The 20,793-nt window shown below is 47.3% G+C and overlaps 2 protein-coding genes across 2 annotated transcripts in view; both read left to right on the top strand.

Moving 5' to 3' along the window:
- ARHGEF9 (Cdc42 guanine nucleotide exchange factor 9) overlaps positions 1-20,793 on the top strand; it is a 182,380-nt gene that overhangs the window by 59,226 nt on the left and 102,361 nt on the right. The window lies entirely within an intron of this gene.
- Positions 6,919-7,098, top strand: LOC132318137 (uncharacterized). Its single transcript, XM_059824325.1, has one exon. It carries the CDS (start codon positions 6,919-6,921, stop codon positions 7,096-7,098), a length of 180 nt encoding a protein of 59 aa, XP_059680308.1.

The following is a 20,793-nucleotide window of genomic DNA, read 5'->3' as shown; positions in this document are numbered from 1 at the left end:
GGTCAGGGTGCTCTGGAAGAAACATCTGGCCGCCTTATATGACAACAGTGACAAAGCTTTATTTCCCCCCTCACAGCACTGTGCAAGTGCTTCAGTTCTTCAACAGAGGAAAGAGCACCATCTGCTGAGATGCTGGCTCTGTTTGCAGAAGGAACCAGGATTAACTGAGGTCTCCAGATGTGGTCCAAGGCCAGCCTGGGTTAGCATCTGACACGTCACCACTGCCCTGTGCTCAAGGGGTTAAGACCTGTTTATCTGGAACATGGCTGGTTTTCAAGAGGGTGGTTAACCAGGGCTGGTGAACGAGTACGTTGCAACCTCCCTGGCCTACCTTTGTTGTCTGGCTGTTAGTATGAAACAAAATGGTTATACATAAATCAATCTCTACACTGGGGACATAATTCTGTTGTGTATCACTGCTTGTTTTCCGAGATAAAATTAGAATTTGAGGCCCTTTCCTCTTGTCCTATTTCTTCTCCCAAGTGACAAGTGATAGGACAAGAGGAAACGGCCTCAAATTGTGCCAGGGGAGGTTCAGGCTGGATATTAGGAAAAATTTATTTACTGAGAGAGTGGTCAAACATGGGAACAGGCTGCCCAGGGAGGTGGTGGAGTCACCATCACTGGAGGTGTTCAAGGAATGTGTAGACGTGGCACTTTGGGACATGGTTTAGTGGGCATGGTGGGGTTGGGTTGATGGTTGGACTCGGTGATCTTACAGGTCTTTTCCAACCTTAATGATTCTGTGAAGAATGGGAAAGAGTTCACCTACTACAGCTTGCCTGAGCTCTGTGTCTCTTGTATATAGTACAAGTATATAGTACTTAGACTTTGTATATAGCCTACCAAGGGTCAAGCTGTGGAGGTCAATGTGATGCTTCCCATCTTTTGGTGAAATTCTTGTTTTTCTTTTTCGTGGAATACTTAGATCAGTGACCCAGAGATGCTCAGGTCCGTCCCCGTAGCCTCTGAGCTTTGTATAATGTTCTTGGCCAGTTGGTCGCGCAGGTTAAGTAGTGCAGCAGACTCAACCTCCAGATGTGACCTGTGCTCCCTAAACATTGCAAAAGTGGGCTTGAAAACTTAACTTATTCTCTTTTCCAGCACTCTTAGCCTTGCTTCAAGAGCAGCTTGCTTCACGGGTCTTGCTCTGCCCTCTTCCCCATCTACTTTCTCTCCCATTTCACTGCTTTGCAGGCTCTCAACTCAGCCTTTTCTTATTCAGTTCTTCCTCTAAAGCCTATTTATGCCTCACCAGCTTTTGAGATCACCATGTTGTCCTTGCCCACCTCTCCTTCTTTCCCCTTTGTCTTTTGTAATTGTATTTTATATTAGTTCTGTAAATTGAATAATTTGCTTGTCTAGCTGTGCTGTGAATTTGCTAAAGCGTGTTGTGCAGTTAATGTGGAAGATGCCGGAGGAAGCTGCACTTGTTCCAGCCATCCCACCACTTTGTTTTCTTGTCCGTCTCTCTGGTAGAGGACACTCGAGCTGCTGTGGGAGGGAGGGCTGGGAGAGAGGGTGAGGTGAAATAAAAGCTTCTAAGGGAGATGTGTAGAGTAAGGAAAAGGAAGACGGACAAAAGAAAGAAGTAGAGGAAGTCACTGGAAGAAAGTCCCAAGTTCACATGGACAGTGAGGAACCTTTGCTTTTGAAGGATGGAGTGGAGAGGCAAGGAACAGTGGGTGACTGGAAAGATAATTTTTAACTGCCAAAATCGGCGCCCTGAGTCCGAGTCTTTACAGATGTTCCTCCATTTTGCATGCTTCTCAGTTTGGGCAAGGAATTTTAGGCATTTGGGGATTTTCAAAGGTTCCTGTGAAGCCAGTCCATAAACATACAAGATTATGGAGATTCTTGAGGGAAAAACTGCCTTTTGCAGCAGCTCTGCAGCTCGTAGGCTGGCACCTCCCCTCTGGCCGAAGGATGGGAGAAGAGGGCTCTGTCTCAGACTTACTGGGAAGAGAAAGGAAAAAGAGGCAACTCTCAGTTTAAGGAAATCCTCCTTTTTGGAAATTTAGCAAACCATAATCCCACTGGCCTTAATCTCTGAAACCCTGAGCTTAATTCCTGCCTAGATTTAGAAAAAAAAAAATTAATTTGATGCTCTTTTCATAATCCCTAATAGAGTCCATGACTCAAACCCCACGGCGGTGCCTGACGTAGCAGGCAGCAGTCAGTAAGTGCCCAGCAGATGAGATTGGGAATGGAAGAGTGGTGGCCTTCCTCCTGCCCGCACGTCCCTGGATGCCGTTGCTGTTCCTTCCTCTTCGGGGCAACATTAATTCAAATAAAAAGTTTAAACTTCTCTAATGGTGCCACATAGGTCTGAGATGAGGCTTGTGCTCAAAGAGGGAATACAAGAGAACCGGAGCGGTTCAGGACTGATGATCGCCGGCAGCTGTTTTCCCCTAGCCCATGGGTTTCATCCAGTCCAGACTAACACGACCATAGTTTTATTCCCACTCAGAATCACAAGCCACTGTGGGATTTGTTTGAAACTTTCCCAAATTAACCAAAAGACTTACCTCCTTTGGCTGACTGATGAGCAGGTTTTCCTGGCCTGGCAGAGCTGGGGTCCTCATGCCAAATCCCAGCGCTCAGACACGCTGCTTCCTACAGCGGCATTGGCAGAATTCACGGGGTCTGCGTTGGGGTTACGAGTTTGAGGGCTTCATTTTTGTGGTGAATGGAAGATGGAGAGCTGGTGGGTTAGGAAAACACAGATGCCTCTGCATGTCCAAGAGATTGCTGCAGTGGAGGCTGTTAATCTGCACAGGGGATCTATGGCAGAACAGGGAGTTGGAGCTGAAACCCTGTACTGCCACGCACCCCTGGCCTGTCCTGCCAGCTCACGCGGAGACGGTGTACCTGTCAGTGGGACTGGAATATAGGACCTCTAAGCATTCAGATTATAAATCCTCGCTCCCGAGTTAGAGCTGTATTTGTTTAGCTGGAAGGAGTGGGTTGTGCTAATGACTAGAGACCTCCGTTGGAGGGAGTGGTGCTCACATGGCTGAGCGCGGTGCCGCACGCATGCGAGGGATCGAGACTTGGCCTCATCTGCTTCAGAGGCTTGCCTCAAAATTACCATATTGTAATTAATGTTATTGTAGTGGCCCTTCTGATCTGTCTGTTACCTGGGAGTCCAGAATACGCTCTCTTTGTGTATATACAGATTTATGTGTACGTATAGAGGTATGTATGGGATGTATTAGTGGAAGCCCTGGCTGAAGCTCGAAAGTGCTTTCTCATAGAGAAGCCCTCGCTGCTCTCGCGTTACAAATTGTGCTCCTACAAGCTACTGTGGTGTCAGGGCATGTGCTGTGCTGTAAGGGCAGGTGGTATTTTATGTAACTACTGCACGTCTTTTCTTCTTGTTCCCTGGTTTAGCTCCGTACGGAAGGTTAGACTAAACTTTTCAGAAAGCATTACATGAAGTTAAACTTTGCGGTGGTTTTATATAAACCCCTGATGTGTAGGTGTTCTTTTTCAGTAAGGCTTCTAAGAGAAAGTATCATCCATTTTCATAGTGAAATTAACATTTAGTGCACGCAGGAGGCCTGGGAAATTATATAAAGCAGCAAGTGCTATTGGGAATACTGTGAATATAATTGAAATAGAAGCTTCTGTGCCGTAAATCTGTTTGTGCTGATCACTCTCGGTAGCTGTTACACACACAACTTTCACCGGAGCCCAGTATTTGCGGTGAGGCACCCAGCGCTTTCCTGCCTGATCTTTTGGGGCGTTTGCTTTGGAGCCTGACCGGGGGAGGACAGATGCTGCGGCCGGAGCCTCCCGGGCTGCACCAGCACCGCACCCCAACCTCCCAGCCCCTCCAGGCAGGCAGGAGGGCAGCGGGGTCTCCGCGGCTATCGCCCCGCGCTCTGCGGCTGCTCGTGACGCACAAGCTGTACGTGGTGAGCGGGCTAGTGGGGGACCTCCTGCCTGCAGCTGGCAGGCAGTTATAGGCAGGGGGCTGGCTTCATTGCCTCTATTTATAATCTCTGCCCTCCCCTGTGCTGTGACTGGCTCAGCTCTTGCGGAATGACTGCCTGAGACCTGTCAGGCGCATTGCTCGTCATGAAATCCTCTTTTTCAGCTGCGGAAGTGGCTATTGAGCATGTGTGATAGCTACTGCACCTTTTTTTTTCTGGATATTTCTTAGGCCTCTGCTGTTTTCACCTGCCTAATTTTTGCTCCCCCTGTCTATATGCAAAGACAGAGAGGAGTCTGCCTTGAAACCCTGCCAGTCGCTGCCCGGTGAGAGGACACGAACAGCGCAGGAGAGGGCGAGGGATGGGCTGTGTCTGCGGAGGGGTCTGCAGGCCCCCCGGGCTGCTGCGGACAGGTAGCACATCTCCGCTGTCCTTGCCGTAGAAGTAAGGCTGAACCTGCGGCTGGGGTCTAGAGCCAGGCTCCCTCTGTGCTCATTCCAGTTTAGAGGAAAAGATTAACTGGCTGGAAAGATGCCTCTAAATTTGGGGCTGTTGTAGGCTTTGGAGAGGTCACTGTTCTTACTGAGACCGAAACTGGAATTTCCTGGACGTTTGTGGCAGTTCAGGCTTCGGCTTTGGAAAATCACCTGTATTGTTTCGGGAAAGGGTGGTAACAATAATAAATACTCCACATCTATTACATGTTTGCTATTCCGATTAGTCTGAAATTGCATCAGACAGACTGACTATCCTAAAAATGTGTACTTGATAGGAAACGGAGGTCTGGAAGCTGGTGGTGCAGCAGATCCATCACCTGGGCTCAGCCTGGTGCGTGTGCTGCTGGGGCAGCCGGGCTGCCTGCCTGGGGCAAGTTTAAAGCAGCTTCTTGTAAATATGCAGGTGAAAAATTGCCTTTCACGGTCCTCCTGAATGAGAAATTCTCTGCTTGAACAGAGCAGGGGGTCTCAGTTGCTGGAGACAGCCTGTGGCTTTTAGTTACCGCACAAAAGAAAAAAGAGAGAGAAAGAAACCACTTGATTAACCCAAACCGTTCTTATTTCTGACACTGCTCAACACAACCCACCCTCTGCGTCTGCGAACACATCACGGCGCACACGGGCTACAAAGCTGGTCAGAAATGAGGAGGACGGTGTGTTGGACGAGCGTTGGTCTCCTGCAAACCACTGGGTCTCAGTGGAGGCCGAGGAGGGAGGGCACTGTGGAGTCCTCGCCCACCCAACGCGGTCTCTCCTTTGATGGTGTTTGGGGGTGGATATAGAAAAAGTCTGCTCCTTTTGAGGGAGCCCTCCGGCAACCCAAATAGCAAAGGAAGAAAAATAAAATAAGCCTTGCAGTAAACAGCTGGGTTTAGTATTGGTTTGAATGGTACGGTGGGGTAAGGGCATAATCCAACCTGTCCCTCCCCCAAATGCCGGTGACAAAACATATCTGCCCTGGAAGGATGCTGCCATGGGAAGAACGGCTCCCTCTCCTTGGCGCAAGCCAACGCCAGGCCCTGTCCCTTCAGGTTTAAAACGTTAAAGTCCTCCTGAACTCTTGTCATTTGCTACTGGAGAAGAAAATCAGTGTTTGTTTGGTGCTTGTTGGCCTTGTGTCTGTGTCCAGGGTGCGTCTGAAGGAGCGGGTTTCCTGGAAGGTGCTGATGATCAGCCCCCGTATGCTCTTTTTAGTGTGTGATGCATATGCATTGGCAACATGTCTATATTTGTCTTTGCCTGTAAAATCATTTGCTTTTTCCAGCTGAGCACATCTTTTTGTGTGTGTGTGGGATGCCTCTCTAAGGTAACTGCTGGTTCTGGGATCTGAGAATGAGGTTTGGGATAGAAGCTGGCATCTGGACCATAAAACCTGAGTGTGTATGTGAATTTAACGTAGGAATGAGCTTTCCTGGCTGCTGTAGAAGGCATAAAGATTCCCCCATCCTGTCCTCCCCCCTGCGCGCCCCCACCCCCCTTTTATACATCTCTATCTGTAGAATCGGAATTCAATTTAACTCTTAGCACGGAGAATCCCAGTGCAGTGCTGAGGAGAGAGGCTGTGCGATAAATGATGGGATGATGTGCATAGTATTGTACAGAGCTAAAAAGCGATTCCCCCTACAAAATTCCCACATTACAGGCTGACAATGAATTTCCAAGTTACCAGGCATTGCCTTTTTGTTATTTCGGCTGCTTTTCTTCCCCACTTTTTCTCCTGCTCCCCTACCTGGTCTGAGCAGGCTCCTAGCAGCACTGGCTCTTTTTGCTGGCATTTAATATTTTCCATCCGAAGCTTAGCGCAGGCGGTACAGACGGGGCAGACGTGTCCCCGCCGTACAAAGGCAGTGAGGAACGGGATCTGCGTTGCACAGAAAGCCCGGAGACGCCTTCCTGGAGCTCCGCGTTGGCATCCGACCGCGACGCCGGCTTCCCGGCCCCCGGCACAGCTCTGTTTTCTGAACTGCCGCAAAAATCGAGGGGAAAAACATGCCTGCATGGCGTTCCCTGTCACGGCGGGCGGAAGACTCGCGTATTTATGGAGCCAGCGCTTCCTTTTGCGTTTGACTGACAGCCAGGATCCCTTCGCTGCCTGGTCACTGGAGCTGATTAGTATGCGAAAGGGTCCGCCTCGCACCGAGAGATGCAGCCGCAGCAGCTTGCAGAGCTGTCACACTCACACAGGCTTCTTATCTGCACTGGCTTGACGAATTAAAAAGCAAGCCAGCCAGCAAGAGAGAGACCGGGAGAAAGAGGGGGAAAGAGAGAGAGAGAGAAGCTTGCAGACAGCGCTCGCTTTCTTTTCCTAAAGGAAGGATTTTGCATCTTAAGTGCTCACTGGTTGTGAGGATGCTTCACTTAGCGGGCTCCAGAATGAGCTAGAGACAGCAGATAGGGGGATAAACTAAAAGCAGACCACAAAGCATTACGAACAAAACCAAAACCAGGAACAGTTTTCTCCTCTATTCTAGCATGGTGGATGTATGGACAGTCTTACAGAGCAGAGGTTGACTTCTCCAAATCTACCAGCCCCACATCTTGAACACTACAGTGTTCTGCATTGCACCATGACCTTGGATGTTCAAACGGTGGTCGTTTTTGCAGTGATTGTGGTGCTATTGCTTGTGAATGTCATACTCATGTTCTTCCTGGGCACTCGTTAAATGGATTTTTTCTCCTGAGCTGTTGGGGGCTACTACTACCACTAGCAATTCAACAAGAGAGCAAGAGCGAGAGAGAGAGAGAGAGAAAGGCGAGAGAGAGAGAGAGAAAGAGAGAGAGAGAGATTTCTTACTGAGGGGGGAAACGCGTTGAGCTTCAACATGGCCTCGCTGTGATATGTATGACGTTGGTATATTATCTCTCCCTAAATCTTTTGTCATGTCTTGTCTTTTAAGTATGCCTGTAAGTGTAGCTGCTTTTGCCTGGGTTTTAAATGTGATAAATAATAGTAATCCATTCATATATCGTTCTGTGCTAGCGAGATAAGAGCTATCCATATGTAGTTAGAAGCAGAGTGAAAATAGCTTTCTGTGGTAAGCACTGGCTGTGTTATTTTGCTTCCTTTAAAATAGAGACTCAACTTATTATTAAGTCATTTTGTGTGAAATTTCTAGCGAGCAGTTAATGTGCAATGTCTGTGAGAGTAACCATGTAGCTGCCAGGTGAGAGGTGGTGGTGTGTGCAATTGAATCGAGCTCTGGACATTTTTAAGGGGGGATGAGAAATCCTATTAAAGGATTAAATCTTTGCTAAAATAACATTCAGCCACAAAAAAGGGAGAGAAATTCTACTTTCTTTATTTATCTGTGTTGCCTTGATGATCTGACTTGATTTCTCAATATTCAGCCCAAAAGCCTCCAAATTCTACATCCACACTGATGTAGCCTAGCTCCTTTCTTTAAAGACGTGAGAGGGACCGAAACATAACCTGCTGGGCTTTTTTTCTGTTTGTATGTGGTTTATATCTCTGCAAATTGGGAAGGAGGGATCAAAGAGAAAAAGGGGAATGCATGCTTTGTTTTTCTTTGCTAAAGCAACAGATACGGAGGGGTTGGGTTTTGCTTTGATTTCTCTATTTGGCTTTCTTTTCTTTCATGTGTGTGTGTATATATATATAAAATTTTTGGTAATGTATGTAAGAAAAAACTTTGCCCACCTCAAGGATAACAAGGTTTTGAGATGGGTTGTTTTGCGTGACTTTATTTACATTGATTTTCTTGAAAATGAAGTGCTAAGTTGTATATTATAGGCTTGCTGAAAAGGTGTCCACTAGTTAGAGGTCCTTCTGTTGATAGATGTCTAGACCCAAATTGCAATGTTTACAGCTTGGAAGCAGAGCTGGTTGGGGGTTCGAGTGTGAGAGCATGAAGTTTAGAGAGAATATGAAGGGAATGTTTGAAAAGAGTAATGTCTTTTCCTCTTGAAAATATGCCTCTGTATTGTGTTTCTGTTAGAAATCTTAAGGATTTTTTTATATATTATTTTCCCCTCTGGAAAAATCAGAATTGCTCAAAACAAAAAAAAAAAAAAAATCACAGTTTGAAAATGTTTACATCTCTTGCTAATGTTCACTGGAATTATATTGCCTTGATAATTTAACTAGTTCATGCTAATTCCAGCTGTCTGTTATTTATCTGATGTCCTCTACTAATCGGGCAAAAAAATAATAATCATGTAACTGATTCATAAAGCCATAGCTGGAGCTTATGGATGGAGACGTATAGTTATTTCCATGTGAGAGTCTGTCTGCTGCAAGTGGAATGCATAGCTGGGCTTAGGAGCTGATTTCTTTTTGGCTGGTGGCATGATTGGAAATGGAGTTAAATGCTGCAAATGTGGCACTTTCAAAGTGGCTTTAGCTGTAAAGAAAAGAGAAAAAAATATTCCCTGAATCCCGGGGCGGAAACAGTCGGCCCCCAAAGCTGACACGAAGTGTTTAGTGGCCGTAGCCCATTTTAACGGGTCGAAAAGCCAAGACCCGGTGATACAAGCCCAGCGAAGATGCTCCGGTGCCTGCTGGCTCTGTTTCCCCCTCTTCACTTGTAGCTATCTGTGCAAGAGGTATCGGCTTCACTTCATAAGAGACTGAGCAAATCTTCTTTTTATAAAAAAAGAATAACAAAACTGATGCTGAGGATGGTTTGGGTTGTTAAACAGCTCAAATTTACTTTGTATTCCTGTTAGCCATCATATGTCATTAGTTTTATAGGTTGCAGAATCTCCTGGAAATGTAATAAATAAGCAAAGATCACCATGGAAAAGGGAATCAATCAAACAGCGGCCAAAATAATCCTTTCAGTGGAACAGTTTTAAGCGACATAGTGATTTGGAGAAGTAAGGGTGGAAAAATGAGGGGGAAAAAAAAAACCAAACAAACCAGCGAGTTAAAAATGGGATGCAACTGTGTCTGAATGTTTATTTTCCTCAAGGTTAGCTCTCCGGCGTGAAGGTTTACCTTGCAATAAGATTTCTACGAGGAACGCTTGGCACCGAACACGGTTTCCTAGTGCGTGCAAAGTGCATTCCTTGATCCGGAGCCTGTACTTCTCGGGTGATATTTGGGAGGCGTGCGTGTACACGGCGGTGTATGTTACCGCATGCGTTGGGAGCTACCGCGGCCAGTTGTGAATTCCTGCGAGCCCCTTCTGGGTCTGTCGGTGGAGTTGTGTCTTGCTGAGGGGTCTCCGGCTCGTGGGGAGGACGAGGGTGTCGTGTACGCTCAGCTTCTGGGGGAACAATCGCTGGGAGCTTATTTTTTTCCATCATGGAACATGCTTGAGAGAATTAATGTAATTTTATTTCAACTTTCTCACCTTTTATTCTCTCCAAGTCTGGTAGAGTCAAAGAAAGCAAGTTTATGCAGAGCAATATGAGCGTGAAAGTTGGGAGCAGCAAACTTTGTTATTGTAGCAACACTGTTCTCGTTGTATCAGGTTTCTTGTTGGACTTTTTGGGGGAAAGGGAGGAAATAAGCCTAAAAAGTGATCTAGGGCTGGGGTTTCTCTGTGTTTACTTCGATCCCTGTTTCCCACCCTCCGTGCTCCGCGTCCGCCTTCTCAAACAGGCCTGGAGCCACCTGCCCCAACCCCATTTTTGTAGTTTTACACCTGCAATTTTGCATTTTCCAAGCCGGCAGCGGAGCCCCAAACTGCCTGGTTTGCAGGAGCAATTAGCTAGTTAAACAACTCCGTCTTGCCATACTTTTCAGGAGCGGCTCAATCCATGACAGTCTGCGTTAGCAGCTTTTTGGGGCGACAGCGTTCCTAGTCGCTTGCAGTAGATCCCCTGTACTCGTAAGTGACTGTGCTTGCAAAATTCGGGGTGTCGTTTGCACGCTGTAAAATATCTACATGTCGTGGAGCTTTCCTTCTTCCTAAGCTCCGTCGGACGATTCGGGTCATGCGTGTGGCTGGTCACGGTCGGGTTCCTGGGGGTAGTTTGGCCGTTTAACTCCCCCCCCTCTTTGTGGATGTTGAGTTCTTCATGTTTGTGGGGCTGCTCAAGCCCAGGGACGGGGAAGAGGGATCACTCCTTTAAATAAATCAAAGTACTGACCCTCTGGAAAATACAGCCCCAAAGACAAAATATTCATTTGTATGCAAATGGCATATTTATAACGCATAAAATCTCTTTCAGTGATTGCTCCTGTGTATTTGCTAAGGCTGGGTGATGGGAGACCTGCCTTGCTGTTTGTCTGCTTAAGCAGGATTCAATGTTATTTGCCACAGGATTCATGAAAATGCCTCTGACTGTATCATAGCAACCCTGTTTCACACAGTCCATAAAAAGTCCATTCCTCCTGAGCGGCAATCCGCCGTCTTAAAGATTCAGGCACCCTTCTCGCCATGGGGAAGGGGTGCATTTCTCCCTTTTCGGATGCTTCAGAAAAAGCATACGTGGCAGGACGATCCCTGCTAGTCCTGCGTTCACTGTGATTTTAATGCTCTTTCTTTAATGAGAGGGCTTGCTTTTGGTTTTTTAAAGGCTTCCTCCCCCACCCTGGATATTTCCCACCTCTGTTTTAAACCTCACATGACAAGTTAAAAGGGGGACGGGACGGCTCAGAGGTCTCTGACGCGATGGCTCTTTTCTGTCCTGCCATTTGGATTTTCCCCCGGGATGGCAGCAGCACAGCACTTGCTTATGCTTTGTAGTGAATGAAGATCTGCCCAGATTCGAGCCCTTCTGTGGGAATGCAGAGGTGCTTTCTCATCCCGTAGATGAATGTTGTTAAGAGCTGCATGTTCACCTGACTCCTGCCCCCATCTGTTTGCATAATGTGGTTATATTTCTTTTTGGATCAGGTATTCAGTACACAGCCCAACTGCTGTGTATAATGTCTGAAGGAAAATTGCCAAAAATCCATGTAAGTTTGGGGGTTTTTTTTGTTTTGCTTTAATTTGGGAATAGAACCCCTCTTCTGTATTGTTCACTTCATTTTGTTGTGGTTCTTTGATTTCTGTATTCAGTGAATGCTGGTTGTGATGGGAGACCCGATGCTCTTTGTGTACAGTGCTTGCTTGCTTGCATGTATGTATGTATTATGCCTGTATTGTATCTGTATGTGCTATATGTTGTTAATAATGCATCTGTGTCGGTGGTGGTGGGGTGTCTATATTTTGCATTCGCAATGTATTATCTTTCTCAGCTGGGTGTAATAATGGTGTTCAATGTGTATCTCCCAGTGAAATGTTATGAGAGCTATTCTGATAAAATGCAGGAATTCGTCTCTTGTAATGTGGAATCTCCAGTGGCCAGAAGTTAGGAAGCCTGAGGAAAACTCCCTGATGTTAATAATTGTGTGATAATTGTCCTGTTGTGAAGATGTTTGTTCAGGGGTTGCAGCAGTGGCAGAGGATAGTTCTGCTGGGTCCTGGTTTTGCCACTGATTTACTCTGTGGCCTTGGGCATGTTCCTTCGCCGCCTTGTGACTCCTCTTTCCCAGTTGTAGAAGAGGCACATCACCCATTACTGAGGCATAGCCAAGACCTATTGACTCCTATTTCTTCCCTTTCTGCAGTGTCCTGTAGCCGCAAAGCGTTGTTGTCCCGGTCAGGCGGCAGGGTATGGCAGTACGGGTGGACAATGTGTGTGTGCCCATGTTGGCCCAACTGTGCGTAGCTGGATTTTGCCTGTTGGAACTGTTGTAGACGGCAAGCTGTAGTGATTTATGCTTCTCACTAAAAATAGATGCTCCTGGAGGAAGAGCTGCTGGAGGAACTGTGCTTTTTTTTTTTTTTTTTTATTTTATTGGTTATGGTTGAATTTCTTTCCTGAGTGGAAATGAGTCTTAATCTACAAGACCCCACAGACGGCCAAGTTGTCTCTAACCCTGCTGTCCCTCTACGCCAGCAAAGGACCATGCAGCCTTGACTGCTTGTTTCCAGTTTTTGTAGAGTATTACTCCTGCGTTGTTGGAAGCACCACGCTGACGGCGTGTTCACTAAGACACCTGAGCTCAGGGCAAGAAGTCCTCAGAGCTCTCTTGTTGGTGGCCTGAAAGCTTTACCACCCGAATTAAAGAGGGCCTTAGGGGATGAAGGAGCACCTGCATGAAGGTATTTAAAGAATGAGGTCTGGATTTCAACTGGCTTTGGTTTATTCGTACAGAAGATTTCATGGGAGTGTGCTACTTTGGGGAGCTACCCCTGCTCCCATTGCAGAGCCGGGGAGACTGAGGCACGTGGCGGTCAGAGAGCAGTGCGTGGTGGGGTGGGGGTTAGCAGCGGAGCTGGGAGCAGGAGCAAAGCTTGGGGGCCCGTCGGTTGCTCTGCCCGCTTGGCTGTCCTACCTCCTCTTAATCCTCAGTGAAGCGGGGCAGGCAGGCATGCCGCTTGCTTTCTGGCTCGTACATTTTTCTCTGGACATCTTGCCCTTTGGAAGTGTGGGAGGGACAGGCTTGTGCTGGGCAGCCGTGGAGTGAGCTGCTTGCAGTCCGGTGGAGGGATCTCTTTTACGGGATTTTGGAGCTCCCAGCATAGCAGACTCCAGGAGCAGAAAAGTCTGTCCGTGCCCATGTGGAAGGTCCCATGTGGTTTAGCGCCTGCCCCTTCTTTCGCATCAGCTGAGACATATATAACATAACGTATAGACTGCTGGCAACGGTTGTGTTTCTATTTTAGGCAGCGTCTCCGGCTAAGTAAAGCAGGGGCTACGCCGCAAGCCGCTTTGCTCTGCAGTCTTGTTTAAGTCTCTGAGGGATGAACTGCTTCTCTAGCCCTGTTGCCTTCCTCTAGGACCTGACCAGGACTTGCGAGGCAGACAGTCGTAGCCCCGATGGGTGCTCGGGTGAGAGCAGGCAGCCCTGCCGTGGCGGTGCTACGGCCACAGAGGTAAAGCGGTCTCAATAGGTGGCATCACCCCGTTACCACATCACGGGCATCTTACTAAACATGGGGTAAGGCAGCCCGACCTGGCAGCCTCTCCCTTCCCCCCCCCCCCCCCTTTTTTTTTTTTTGATAAAACCCAAAGTTAATTTCTAGGTCATTTATCTTTATTAGATTATCTTACTGCCCCACCACAAGCACGGGCAGCTGTGTGCTCCGGCATCCTTTCCTTCTCGAGCTAAGCTGCCGTGCCGCGTTGCTGCCGTGCCACGGCGTGCCCCGGGGAGGTCTGCGTTTCTGCCGCGGGGCCACTGGGGGACTGGAGATGGCGTGGGCCTTCCCGCTTTGATTCCAGTGGGGAAAACAGCATGCCCGACTATCCTGTTGCCTCTCAGGACTGTGGCCTCTGTCCCCAGCTCTGCTCCCCCGCCTGCCTCTTGCGGTGACCTTTGCGGAGCACGTCCTGCCTGGAACGATGAGGATAATTGTCATCGGCTTTGCAACATGGGCAGGGATGTAGCTGGGCATCCTGGACGTGCCCCGTGCCGCCAGAGAGGCGACTCAGCCTCACCAGTCATCAAGTATAATTACCTGGCTGTTGCCCATCGGGTTTGTTTGCATCGGTTCCCTCCGGATACGTAGGATGTTTGCCCTGCCAGTGTCTGTTTCTAAAGGGTTAAGCTTCTCCTGGTGCCAGTTCTTGGGTCTCTAAGCTGCTGTAAGGGAGCTCAGAGCTGGTGGCTGTGGCAGCAGTCGCAGCTCACGCTCGGAAGATGCCGGGAGAGGATTCAGCCGAACTACGAGGGTTTAGAAAGTAGCAAAGATTCTAACTGCGTAGGGGGAGTTCTTATAATTGAAAAAATGCAATATGGCCTCAGCTACACAAATAGAAATTCAGAGAAATACCCTAAGGATCAATCTCTTACCCTGCTAAGCAGCTGGCTAATTTGCTGGGCATATCTGTAGAAAAGTTTTGTCAAGTAAAATTGTTCCATTTGAAAAAAAACATCAGGCTCTTGCTGGCATTATCAGAAAACAAGTTTTTTCAAAGGATTTCTATGGACCACATTCCCCGTGCTATTTCTGATGCTTCCACTCTCCTGTATTGTATTCAGTATATCTGACAAGGTTTTCTTAATAGGTTGCGCAGTGAAGTTTCTGTTCTGATACCAAATTTGGGGAAGGCTTGTTATCTAAAATTCTTTCTTCCTGGCTTGATAAGGTGCTGATTAATTTTATGCAACTCTCTTTCCTTATCTAGTTGAGCTTCAGTCAGTTTTAGTGTAATCTTGGAAAAGCGCGATCAATCTTTAATGTTTGTTTTTAAGGTTTATTCCAAAGCCTTTTAGGCAATGCTGGATGTTTGGTCTTTTGTGAAGTTCTATGAGAGTTAAGTTAAAAAGTAACAATTATAGAACAGGTTTGGAACCCAGATGAAACGTTTTAAAGTTTCCGTAAAACAAGAAAGGGCATTCTTTAAATGACAGATGACTCTGATGCAGTTTTAGCGATTAAATTAGAATTTTATCACTCTAATGTTGTACATATGCAAAGCTGGATGCATAAAACAGAGAATACTAATGGTGCCTATATATAGGAACGTGTATATGTGTGTACTTCTCTGAGAGAGGAATGAAGGAGAGGGACTATTTCCTCTCCATAGGTGTGTATAAGGTAAGGAGGGTCGGGGCAGCTTCACGTATCTCTGCCTTACACCATCGAGAAGGGCCGGGGGGGCACAGGGTGCTGTACTGGGGAACTGCCTCCTGCTTTTGCCGAAATGCACAGGCAAGAGGAGGAGATGGTGCAAGGAGGATGGTTGTCTCTGTTCGGTGCAGCCATCTCGCTCTCGGCGAGGAGGGGGCTCGCCGGGGCCGCGGTGTCCTTGCAGGCAGCTCCCAGCCCTGCCAGGCGCTGCGAGCAGGGGCACCCGTGCTGGGGTGGCGAGGAAACTCAGCTGTCATCAGTGGAGAGCGTCTGCCTTGATTTCCTGATCAGGAGTTGACATCTGGATAGATTTTCAGTCTCCTCTGGTCCAAGGTAGATGAATCTCTCATCCGATGCCCAGCAGCAGATCGATCCCATCTCCTGGACACCGAGGGTTTTGCAGAAACGTCTGAAAGTCTTTCCTAAAGAATTAAAAGTACACACGTGCGCAGAGCAAAGAAACTAAACCTCACAAACCTGCAGGCTGGGAACAAATACACCTGAGACTAACCGGCTGCTTTATAATTCTAAGTCTGGAGTCGAGGAGGAGCCTGGCTTCTTTGGTGCATACCTGCACTGGGAAGTGTATTCACAGGCATTAACAGGATCGGGACCCTAGATTTATGGAATTTAGAAAGCACTGGCCTCGCTCCCCCCGCTGCACCCAGCACCCGGCTGCAGGAGTGGGTGCTGACGAGCCAGGTGCTGGTGCCACCCCCCTGCGCCGGGACGGCACTCTCAGCCCACTGCCATTTGCAAATTGTCACGGTGGCCCCAACTGTCACAAAAGCCATTTTCCCAGCTCGATTTTAAGCTCAGTATGAGACTGTGCCTAGTCCCCAGAGGCCAGGTTTGGCTGGAGGTTCCCCATGCTTCTTATTTTGCCATCTCCCCCTGTAGCTTCCCGGTTTCTTGTTCTCCTCCTACACTCCCTGTGTTAAAGAGTTGCATGTTTTGCCCCAGAAAATGGTGATGGTTTAATCTATCTCCGGTGCGTGTTTTTAGAACAGATGCCAGGCTGTCCCTCTCTCTCGTCCTCGCACACAGCAACGTGCATGTGTGTGCAGGCATTTGTGCATCTTTGTATATGTTTCTTTTTACATATACAGGGGAACACAGAGATTAAAACACATGTGCATATGTTTTCCTTCCCAGATATATTTTGGAAAATATGAGTCAGCAGCAGGCAAGAACGTATTACATAATCTCTGGGAGTGAAGAAAACCTTGCAATTTATTAGGAGGCAGGCTTTCTGCAAGCAGCATTTTTTAACATCGTTTTGTTGCCACACATTGGTGCGTGCCTCTCGGTCAAGTGGCCATATTTCCGTCGTACACGGATGTGTCCGATGCAGAAACGTAGTTACAGTAGCCTTGGGTTTTGTTATATTTTTAAACCCCACAGTAACAATAGCAGAGTCTCAGGGCTGTGATGGTGATAATGACTTTTCTCCTCTTCCTTAACATGTTTTCCTGCAAAGACTCTGTGATTTTCCTTTTTGGCTCCCCCCGCTCCCCACCTCCTGCTGTTTTCTATAAAATCTCAGCGCTGAGAGAAATTGCACATGAGTGCAGCTGGAAATAAATGTTGCCCCCTCCGCCTCCCCTCTGCTCACGGCCACCCACCTCCACCGCCTACACCCAAATGGGAGAGTGAAGTCAACATCCACTTTTAGCCCTCGTCTCCTGCTCTTGCACAGCTCTCCCCGCGAGCTCATTTCCAACGCCTTGCAGAGTGCCGTGGCTGTGCCTGCCGTACGCGCGGAGGGTGAAATTTGGAGGGGGTTGAACACCATTCTAATGGCTTCTGCAGCCATAAGAGCACTCGTCTGGTCCCATCGGCAGTCACGCTATCATATGCCTTAACGTAAGGGGACGAGAGAGGACATGCAGTTTTCTTCTTGTTCACTAAGCATTGCAGGGAGGGGGGAGCATCAGGAGTTATGGAGAGACCGAGAGGCACAAACGAAAAACCAAGTAAGATGGATCTGGCTCAAGTCAGGCAGCGGTAATGTCAGGGATTTGAATCCTACATCCTGGGCTGCAATGGGTGTTGTGAGTCGCGGCACACGTGGGGAGATGGGGAGCAGTGGGGCACCGAGAAGAGCATGGCGGTTGGGTGCTTTTATCCTCTCGACAGTGCCGTGTCTCAGTTTCTCCATCTCTAATGCCAGGCTTAATTCCAGGCTGTTCAGTCGAATCCCTGCATTTCTGAAGGATGCTTCGAAAGTCTAGGATGGCAATGGGCACTAGCAGAGTTAAAGCAAATAAAGAAAAGGACTTGTTTGTTTATTTTTAATTTGCCCAATAAAAACGAAAGGTTTTGAACTGCTTTCATCTCCCAGGGCACTGCAAATACTTCCGCTGTGGCTAAGCTAGTGGTTGCCTTTCAAGCAAAGAGAAAGCTCTGTTGTGGTTTTAAAATATCAAAGCCTTCCCAAGGAGGCAGTAAATTGCCGTGCTGGCTGTAACCAGGAGTGCAAGTAGCTCCGTGCCCTGTCTGGGACAGTGTCTGAGAGACATGCTGTAGAGAAAATTGAGAGAGACACAGTAATTGATGGTGACAGAATAACCTGTTTATCCAGAGCACTCTGTCTTCACCCCCATTAGCTCGCAGGTTTCGGATGCTTGGAGACAAGAGGATTTAAGTCTTCTGTATTTTTAAAACCACAAAAATCTCTGCTATAACCAGGAAATTCTCATGAGCTCAGCAGAGGGGATGTGCTTTTCAGTCCACCATCCAGCAGCGCTCTCTGTATTTTATTCGGAAGCCTGGTTTGAGCTACGTGTGTCCGCCCAGTGTTGGGAGCAGTTGGGGAATGATAGGATGCTTGTGGAGTTGGGGTTCGGGGGAATTGCCCCTCATTTCCAGCCTCTCTGCAGCCCCATGGGTGATGCTGCAGAAGCCATTTCATCTTTCTACATCTTTGTTTCTCTTTCTGTAAAAGGTGCAGAAGGAAATTGCCCTTTCCTGTTAAATAGTTTGAGAGCTGAGGATGAAGAGTACTGTATTCAAGGCAGATGGGATTATAGCAGACCAAGGATTGCTGAGAAATGCCACTCTGCCCATCGCAGGCGAAGAGGAGAGAGGGGGATAGGTTTCGCAGGGTGCCTCTGGCAGACCAGAGCTCCCACCCAGGCTGCTCCCTCCTTTCGTTAAAACCAACGTCTTGAATTCCACCTGAGATCCCAACAGAGACGAGATGCTAAATGATTTCAGCAGGCTTCCACCAAAGATTAATTTGGCCTCAAATATTTTGCATCTGCAACATCAGATTGCATCCTTATTATTTTCACTGTTTTAAACAGCATTCAGCTAGATAAGGTCTCTGTACCTTTTTGGAGCCTTCAATCGTTGCTCATTAATAATACAGTTGCTCTTTGTTATCAATTGATCCAAATTAGGCTTTTTTGTTTCTCTAAGCCTTTTGTGGTATTTCTGTGCAGTTAAGAAATTAATCTGCATTAAGTAGAAATACCTAAGTAAAAATAGTAGCTTTTCAGTCTTTCATGGCATCGGCTCCAGGGGAGAACCATTCAGGGTAACCAGTAATCCTCACCTTATAGCCAGTAATAAGCTATAGGAGAGGCTCACAGTGCACAAAAGCCACCCAAGGCGGCCCAGCCCTGCTCTGGATGGTGGGATCCCCCTGGAAGCACCGTCTCCTAGAGACATGCTGTCTCTCCGACTGAGTGGCATGAGCTCACATCTTGCTGCCCAGATCTTTTCTTTTAGAGCTTCTGTGTTGGCCATCCTCTCCCCAAAAGCAAGGTTGTTCCCTGGGGCATGTTCCCTCCTGTTTTTGTCAAACCTGGCAGGAAACGTCTGTAGTGGTTAATCTCAGACGGTCATGGAAGACTTCCACTCGTGCCTTTGAACAATTCTTCCACAGCTGAAAACATCTCACCGTCACTAGCAGTGGTTTTATGTTTCTTTTATTTCCCTTTTTTCCTTACTGTTTCTACTGCAGATGGCTTTACCTTTGCGGGTTTTTTTCCAAAGTGAAATTCAAGCAGTAATAATGATGATGATGATGATAATAATAATAATAATACTTGACATTCTTCATTCCAGCATCTTAAAAATGTTTTCTGAAGTTGGGTTACTTAAAAGCTTTTGTGCTGTATAAGTACTCGAGTACTTTTCTATTTTAAAATGGAAATGGGTGCCTAAAACCACTCAAAATTCAAATGGAGATCAAAGGCTTGGGACTACTAGCAGTTTTCCCTATTATCCACAGGAGCTCAAGAGCAACGTTGTGCAGGATAAGTGCAAAGGGACTGCTATGCTGAAAAGAGCTCAGTGCATCTGTAAAACTCAACCCTGATGATACTGAGGGCTGGGCTTGGTGTCTGACATTCCTACTGCTGGCCTGGCTGGAAATCCCATGTTTTATCGTCTTGTTTTCATGTCCATCCCTGTGCAACAATGGCCAGCTAATGGCTGGAGTGAGGCTAATGGTAGCACTGCCCTTTGCAGTGGTAGCTGTCCTCGCTTCACAAGCTTTTCAGAAAAGCAAAGCTGTTTTCCTGTCGTCCATCTTTCCTCACCATTTTCCTCCCTCCCTGTGGCTTGTGAGCAGGAATCAGGACAATAGATGGAAATTTATGACCTGGAGGCATGCGACAAGGGTATCGTAAGGGTTCAGGGCAGCTCACAAAACAATTGCCTCTGATAAATGCTCAGAGGTTTCCGTGAGTTTTCTCATCAGCTATAGTCAATCCTCACAGTGGGTATTTTCACCACTGATTCGTTGTGAATTGTTACAAGGCTGTGTAAGCCACCAACAGCATAATCCTCGTAGTAATAAAACATAAAAATGGATGCAGAGCGATTTGGCCAGAAGAAGAGTGGAAAGAAAAAGATAGCTAAAAACCAAGGAGCGGCTGTTGAAATGCAAAAGGATCTAGAAAGCAAAGATGCAAAAATAAAATCTGAAACGGAAACGAGTAACAGTTTTACAGCATTGTGTAACTCATTTTAATTACAATCCATCCAGAAATCTATTTGAGGCAAGAAATCAATTCAGAATTGTAGAGCAAAGCATTGGTCTTCCAGATGTTTGCAGCTTTCTGGATTGTTATTTTCAGCTTCCTTCCACGGTTTATTTGAATTCCTTCTTCCTTGCAGTGGCCATGGAAAGACTCCCCCCGGTTGTGTTGCAGGTGCGGCAGTAAGCGGAGTGTCCTGGGGCTCTCTGCTCTGAACTTCCCCTCTTGCTGTCTCTTGAGAAAAACCATGAGGTGGTTGTACTGGTGAGCAGGGGGAGTTGGAAGGCGGAAGCCCCAGGGTTTCTATAGGATAACCCCGCTTTGGAGAGGACCACGCTGTATCTTCCAGGCTAGACTGAGGTGGTCAGTATGGATTGTTGCCCCCACACAGGGAGCTCCTGTGACAATCCCAGACAATCCTAGACAATACTTCTCTACGAGTGATAGAGCTGGGGCCATACTGTGCTATTTACTGCAATCACCTCTTTTAAATACATTAGATCAGATCGTGAAATGTAGGCATTATAGCTGCCTAATCATCTGGTATTTATCTTTCACCATATATATTCTCAGCCTGCATAAGAAGCTGGTTGAAGTCCATCAATGTTAAAGGCTTCTGGTATCTGGCAGGGTATGGTACGTTTGTCTTGGCAGAATTAAGTCCCACATCTAACAGATGTCATCGTTGTCACTCCCAGCAGCCTCCTGAAAGGCCAGCGTGGTGCACCTGACATTTCTCTTGTGTCTGGTGACATTTGTGAAGGAGGTTTTACCTTGTTTCTTGTCCATCTTGAGTGTTCAGGGCTGCTGATGGTGATTTGCATTGAACCCA

Source organism: Gavia stellata, chromosome 14, assembly GCF_030936135.1.
Source record: "Gavia stellata isolate bGavSte3 chromosome 14, bGavSte3.hap2, whole genome shotgun sequence".
In the NCBI taxonomy this organism is placed as follows: Eukaryota; Metazoa; Chordata; class Aves; order Gaviiformes; family Gaviidae; genus Gavia; species Gavia stellata.
The sequence above is the reverse complement of the archived record's forward strand: the minus strand, read 5'-3'. Positions and strand labels throughout refer to the sequence as shown.